Genomic DNA, 6624 nt, shown 5'->3' on the forward strand with positions numbered 1-6624 from the left:
ACAGGGAAAGCAAGTCATCTCCCTGAAGCAGCCCTGTAGGTAGGAGCAGATCCAACCACATCTGAGAATCACAATATGCCATGGCTTTGGGGGTGCAACTGTGTAAAGGAAGCACCTGCCTGCCTCTACCTTGAGCTACCAAGATGCAGCTGCTTCTGGGGTGGAGCCAGCAACACAGTGGAACTTAATCAAGGGGAATCCTTACAGCTGTCCCAACTACAGCTCCTGCAGGGGGCCACTGTGGGGTGCTGCCACCCCTCCCAGCTTCACCTGCTGCCTCAGTTTCCCCTCTAGCCCTGCCCCCTCAGGAGTGCTCTGAGGCCAGCAAGCTTCTTGGCCCTGCACTCAGATTTAAGTCCATTAGTTAAAGCTTATTTATTTGGACGGGTCTCCCCTCACCTTAAAAACCAGCAATAATATTAATTCAGATTCTAATGCAGTCCAATGTCTTCGTGCCCCATCCTGTACCAGGTTGCCAAGCTGGTCCGTGCCCACAGGGAGAGACCGAAGCGTGTGCTGCTATCTCAGGTCACCAAGTCTGTGGCATCCACATCTGCCTGCCCTGCAGCTCTGTGGTGGCAGCAGGGGCTTGGCCCTTCTGCATGGACTCCCCAGCTCTGGCACTAGTTAATGGTAGGTCCTGGCCCCTCTGTGGTCCAGGATCTCGGCCTCCCGGAGGCTCCATGGCCACAATCTTGGGGACAGCAGCAGCATCCATGGTGCCTTCTTTTGCCTGGGTATGGATTGGCCCTGTGGCAGCCACCCCTGCTGCTGTGCACTTTGGGGATGCTCCGAGAAACGCCCCCTCCTCCAAGCCGATGCTTGGATGAAGAGGGCTGCAGCATGTGAAGGCTTAACAAGCAGCTCCCACTTTCTGACCCTCCTCCCCCAACACTGGAATCGGGGAGGTGCTGATCAGTCCGATGCGTGGCATGGGGGACTCACACAGAGTTGTTCTGTACCACTCCGTTCGTAGGGTTGTTGGGCATGTGGCCCTGAGGGGACTGGATCTCAGTCAGGGGCACTTGCTCTCCAGCTGTTGGTGCCTTTTGCTTCTGCTTCTGCTTCTGCTTCAGATTGTACTTGCCGATCTTTTGCTTGCGGTAGTACACAATGTAGATGGCGCTGCCCACAGCCAGAACTACAGCTACAGCCATAATGGGCAGGATGATGAGGAGGAGATTAAGGTCATGAACTATGGGGACAAGAAGGCAGGATCAGGCTGTGCCGACTGTGGGGGACCTGCCCCAGTGGCTGAGCTTCCCTCCCACCAGCCATGGGTCTCCCCTGGCCACCAGACTTTCTTCTCCATTACAGATCAAGAATTCCATGAGCTGAGATGGTTTCAGGGCCAGGCTCCATGCAGTGACCTGATCTCATCTTGGGGGGGGAAGGGGGCGGGGTGTACAGCACCCAGCCTGGCCCTAATCTTGGCTTGGGGCTTCTGGGTAGTGCCCAGCATGACAGGGCCCTGCTCTCAATCTGGAGGGGTTGTACAGCACCCAACATGACCCCAGTTTTGGTCTGGGGGGTTGTACAGTGCCTGTCAGAGCCCCAGTGTCAGATTATGGTGGTCTGGCCAGTGTCCAGTATGACAGGGTCCTATCCTTGGTCTAGATGGGTTGCACAGCTCCTGGTGCAGCCTTAATCTAGGTCAGGGGGGCTGGGCAATGGTCAGGGGTTATATCCCACTCCCAGCTTTGTTAACCCCCAAGCAAGTGGAACTGACACTTCAGGGACAGCCCAGACCCCAAGCCCAACACCCACGTGCTCATTTCCACATGCCCCCTGGGGCCATGTGCAGGCCCCTTGCACCCCTCCAGCTCACTGGGGAAAGCACCAGGGGCTCTCCAATCCCATGGCTTCCCATGCCCCATCCCCTTGTAGCCCCCACTCGCCTCAGGTGCCACTCACATTCCACGTGGACAGTCACAAGCTGAGTGACGGTGCCATGCTTGTTGGTGGCACTGCACATGTAGGTCCCGCTTTGGTCCCGTGTGACCTGCTGCAGCACCCCGGGTTTGTGGGGCTCCCCCTCCTTGATGCACTTGATGGTGGGTGGGGGGTTGCCCTGGGCCTTGCAGATCAGGGCTTCCTTCTTCCCCTCCAGCCAGGTCTGGTTCTGTGGGCAGCTGGTGTCATTCATCCGGGGCCCATCTGGAAGGCAGAGGGGGTGCGTGAGGTCATATCTGGCTCCAGCCCCCAGCCAGGGGCTGTTTTCAGTGTCTCTCCCTGGCCCCTGAACTGTTCATTGGTGCTATGGCACAGGTCTCTGCTTCTGGCTCTCCCCACTTCTTGGCCCATGACCTCAGCCAAGTTCACCTAGCCCGTTAGCTGGTATGCCTCCATTTCCCAGGTTGTAAATGATGCTGCAACTCCCCCTGACCAGGACTCTCATGTGCACTTTAAAATCACTCATTTGACCACAGTTCGCAGTAGTGGCAGCAGTCAGAAACCCAGCATCAAGCCCTGGCTCTGCCATGCCCTGCCCCCCAGGAGGCCTTGGTCATGTCACCTAACCTTCTACCCCATCCCCACAACTGGAAGGGCACCTGCCACCCAGAAGGCGTGCAAGGACATGTGCCAGAGATTTTTTTTTTAATTTGTATCTGCTAAATTAGCCCAAACTAATTCTAAACCCAAAAGTCCAGAACCATAAGTGGCCCTACTACCAGCAAACAACCTCCACCCACACCTGGGGCTTCAGATGTTTCCAAAACCTTTGGCAGGCATCCTACTTGCAGGCTAAGACCGGAGGCCTGGGGTTCAGATGCCCCCCAAGTTTTGCTTGCCCTTCGCCATAAGGCCCTCAGAACAAGCAAGAGAGAAGACTCCCATTTCCATAAACTAGGCTTAAAGCCTCTGCACCTTGGTGGGTACTGAACCACACCAGAAGGACATGGGACAGAGATGATGCAGTGCCCAGAAGCCACAGGGACAGGAGCACACCCCCACCACCCCTCTACTCCAGGTGCACAGAGGGCATCGCCAGCCCTGACTCACAGTAAACAGTGAGCACCACTGAGTTGGCCTTTAGTAGGATGGGCTGGGCATCAAACCGGAGGGTAGCCTCGCACATTAAGCTGCGCCTGTTGTCCTCGTCACGTGCCATCAGCAGGTGGTACAGGACCGGTGGCTTCCCTGTGGTCAACACGCTTCCACCACTGTCTTTCAGCTGCAGCTGAATGTGGGTGTCTGCACTGGCCGACACATTGCACGTTACGGTCACATTTTTGTCAGCCACAGTCTCCTGCGGGTCCACGATCAGGATGGGCTCAGGAAAGTCTGCAGGGAGCAAGGCAACTGTTGTTCAGGCAGGGGACAAGGCAGATGGTGGCTCTAGACACTGCCTGGGCAGGGGGTCTCCTACTGGCTCAAGGGGCTCAGACGCCTGGCACTTGCACCCCAGAGGCAGCCTGCATGTTTCCCAGGTTGGCCACTGGGAAGCTGGTGTCACCTAGATCTGGCCAAGGGGCAGAGAGAACTTTGGGGGCTGGAGCTCTCAGGTGCAGCAGGGCTGGGCATGTACAGGGAGCCAGGCCAGCACGGTGTGGGAGTGGGGCATATGCTTCTCTCGGGCCCCCAGGGTGAGTTTTGAGTGGAGAATTTGGAGGGAAAGTCCAGCCGCAGGAAGCCAATGTGAAATGAAACCTCCCCCATGGCCTGCCTCTCCCTCCTCCCCCCCAGGGAACTGAAACCCTGTGGGGCCTATGACACAGATGCTTCTGCCTCCAGCAGGGTTTCCCCCGCCCACAGGATGCAGGATATGGACATCCCCAAGACACAACCCAGCCACTCACTGTAAACCTCGATGGGAACCACAGTGGAGCGAGACAGTGGCCCCACGGACACAGTGCAGTTCAGCTCGTATTTTCCAGGTGCCTGGGAAGCAATCTTGGCCATGACAATGGTGCCCGAGGTGGTGACATTGGAGAACAGCAGGTGCCCAGCAAAGCTCAGATTGAGCTGGACCTCATTTTCTGGGAAAGCATCATCCATGTGACAGCTGGCATTCTCGGTGGTGCTTGCTTCCAAGTAGTGATGGACCTGGATCTGGGGATCCCTGGGGAGGGCTGCAGTGGGCAAGAAGGGCTCAGTGGCATGAGGGGTGGATGCCGCTGGCTGGGTAAGATGTCCTCTCCCACCCAAGTCCAGCTGCACATGCTGACCCCCTCTCTGCAACTCCAGGCATGGGTGTGTCCATCCCTTCTCTGCCCAGTGTAGTGTGTCCAGCCCTCCTGTCCTGCAGCGCCCGCGCCCAGGCCCCATCACCAGAACCTACAGCTTGGTTTTCTCAGCCTGTTGTCAGAGAAGTCCCTCTGATGTACACACACACACACACTGATGTACACAGAGCTCAGGCATCTGGGACACACGCACAGAACCCAGGTGTCTAACACACACATACTTGCACAAGGAACCCAGGCAACTGGGAGAGACACACAACCCAGGCCACACAGACAACCTGCCCTCCACCCTGCCCCAGGAATCCAGGGACAGGACACCTCCACCCCCAGGCTACACAACCCCCCTACCCCAAGGATCTAGGATGCATACATCCCCCACTCCAGAGGCATACAGAACCTAAGCATCCAGGACAGGGACATGCAGACCGCCCCCCCCCCCTCCCCCCACCAGGACACACACGCACTACCTGTACTACCCTGGGCGGTTCTGGACTGGGTCAAGGGTGGGGAAGAGGAACAAGGAGGGGAAGTGTGAAAGGGGAAGGCAGAGCTTGGAGCAGGGGCTGTTCAGAACCTCAGGCACAAGCCTGAGAACCTTCTCAGGGAGCCTGGGGATGTCCAAGTCTGTGCCTGGGCAGGCAGCTGCTGGAGGTGGAAAGTACCTTCAGGCCCAGCCTCCTCTGCCGCACCCCACGCCAGAGCACGTCAAAGCATCCCACTCAGGCACAGCCAAATTCAGCCCTTGGTCCCGTGGGCACTGGATAGAGGGCATCTAGTGTGTTTTCCCTTGGAGTGTCGTATAAAAACAGGACGCTGCCCCTTTACGTGGCCAGGCAGGCCCCAGCAGTACCCGCTGTGTCCTGTGTTTCAAGTCTGCTCATGGGGGGCACCTGGCTGTGGTTGAGGCAGCACTGCACAGAGGGTGCCTGGGACAGGGGCTCAGGCCCAGGGACCAGCTCAGAGCCTGGAGAAGGCAGAGCAATGTGTCAGGACCCAGGCTAGAGAGCTCCGGGGTCCCCAAGGTGTCTGGTAAAGCCCCCAGCTCAATCCCAAACTCACCATACACGCTGAGGCTGGCTGGGGTGGAGACATTCTCGAGGAGAGGCCCATGGGGCCGCAGGTCCAGTGCCGTGTGGCAGGTGACATCCTGCCCATGGTACTCGCGCTCCGCAATCACGTTGAATGTAGCCATGATGTTGGTAGCATTCATCGGGGTATAATTCTGGAAGTTCTTTGTGTGTAGCACCTGACCCCCGAGATGCAGGGTCACACTGAGGTTCCTCACAGGTGCCACATTGACCACCCTGCAGGTCACGGGGTAGGTCTTGCCCTTCTCTAGCATGGGTGGCAGTTCCAGTGTCACTTGCTTTGGGACCCCTGAGAGTGAAGGAAGAAGCAGGCTGATACCCAACAGCTAATGGCACCTAAGCAGCTCAGTGAGTCACAGCCAGAGCCCCTCACTCAGCCAGGCCCTCAGCCCAGGTCTGGGCCAGACCCTCCCCACACCCCAATCTCTGCTTTCCTACATAAGACCTGCTATGACCTGTGTCAGACCTGAAGTCCAAGTTTCCCAGTCTCCTGTGTTACATGCTGGCACATAGTGAATACAGAGAGGGAGGGTGAACTGGGTCTGACCAGGGATTTTCCCTGTTCCTCTCTCACTTGCAGCCTCCAGCATTTAAGGTCCAAGACATTCTGATTCAAAGGCCATGCCCTTCACTCCCATGCTCAATATCTACTCATGCCCCTTTGCTCCAAGAATGTGTCCAATCCCTTGTGAATCGGCTGAACTCTCAGCTTCCACTGTTACTGGTCGCTGTTGTCACCACTGATGATGACTTGACTGATAGGCAGTGTGAAAAAGAACTTCCTGTTGTTGGTTTTAGACTGACTGGTTGACTGCTGGTTTCATTTTGTGACCCCTCGCTCTTTCATTGACTCTCTCTCAATACTGAATCCCTACCCACTTTCTCTTTGTCATATAGTATTTGGTAAACCCTTCTTGCCCCCCAAGCCACCTCCAGCACATCTTTTCTAAACTGGATAGGCCTTGTCTTTAGCCCCTCCTCATATGAAGGCCCCCCTATACTGCTAACCATCCTTGCTGCCCTTCTCTGGACCTCCTCTAGTTCTTCTACTTCCTCCTCTGAGCTGCCCACTTCTTGGCACTGGTAGGAACCCAGAGCTAGTGGCTGGGCTGCACAGGGGCACTTACGGTATGTTGTGATATCGGCAGACGCTATTGTTTTGTCAGTGCCATTGCAGGCAATCCAGCACTGGACCACGGATTGCGACTCGCTGATGTTGACCAACACCCAGCTATGCTCCTGGTCCACCTGGTGCTTTGTGAGTGAGGTCTCCAGGCCCAGCTGGACATCAGAGACTGGGCATGTTGATGAGCAAGTCAGCGTCAGGTTCCCGCCGTACCTCACCAACA

General features: G+C 56.7%; 1 protein-coding gene across 1 annotated transcript; it reads right to left on the reverse strand.

Moving 5' to 3' along the window:
* Positions 1-350: 350 nt before the first annotated feature.
* On the reverse strand, positions 351-6607 carry LOC102381642 (intercellular adhesion molecule 5). The gene is made up of 6 exons (XM_025203961.1): positions 6403-6607; positions 5247-5564; positions 3801-4073; positions 3004-3285; positions 1915-2157; positions 351-1195 (listed from the first exon to the last, which is right to left on the reverse strand). The coding sequence occupies exons 2-6, from the start codon at positions 5527-5529 to the stop codon at positions 942-944; spliced, it is 1335 nt and encodes a 444-aa protein (XP_025059746.1). The 5' UTR covers positions 5530-5564; positions 6403-6607; the 3' UTR covers positions 351-941.
* Between the last annotated feature and the right edge of the window lie 17 nt (positions 6608-6624).

Source organism: Alligator sinensis, unplaced genomic scaffold, assembly GCF_000455745.1.
Source record: "Alligator sinensis unplaced genomic scaffold, ASM45574v1 scaffold707_1, whole genome shotgun sequence".
In the NCBI taxonomy this organism is placed as follows: domain Eukaryota; kingdom Metazoa; phylum Chordata; order Crocodylia; family Alligatoridae; genus Alligator; species Alligator sinensis.

What these genes read in the sequence shown, in the direction of transcription:
- LOC102381642 (XM_025203961.1), bottom strand. Translation starts at nt 5,529, where the DNA reads ATGCTAGAGAAGGGCAAGACCTACCCCGTGACCTGCAGGGTGGTCAAT. An exon ending in AGTGGTGCTCACTGTTTACT is followed by an intron (nt 2,158 to 3,003) that starts GTGAGTCAGGGC and finishes TCTGCCTTCCAG; the next exon opens with ATGGGCCCCGGATGAATGAC. An exon ending in TGTGACTGTCCACGTGGAAT is followed by an intron (nt 1,196 to 1,914) that starts GTGAGTGGCACC and finishes TTGTCCCCATAG; the next exon opens with TTCATGACCTTAATCTCCTC.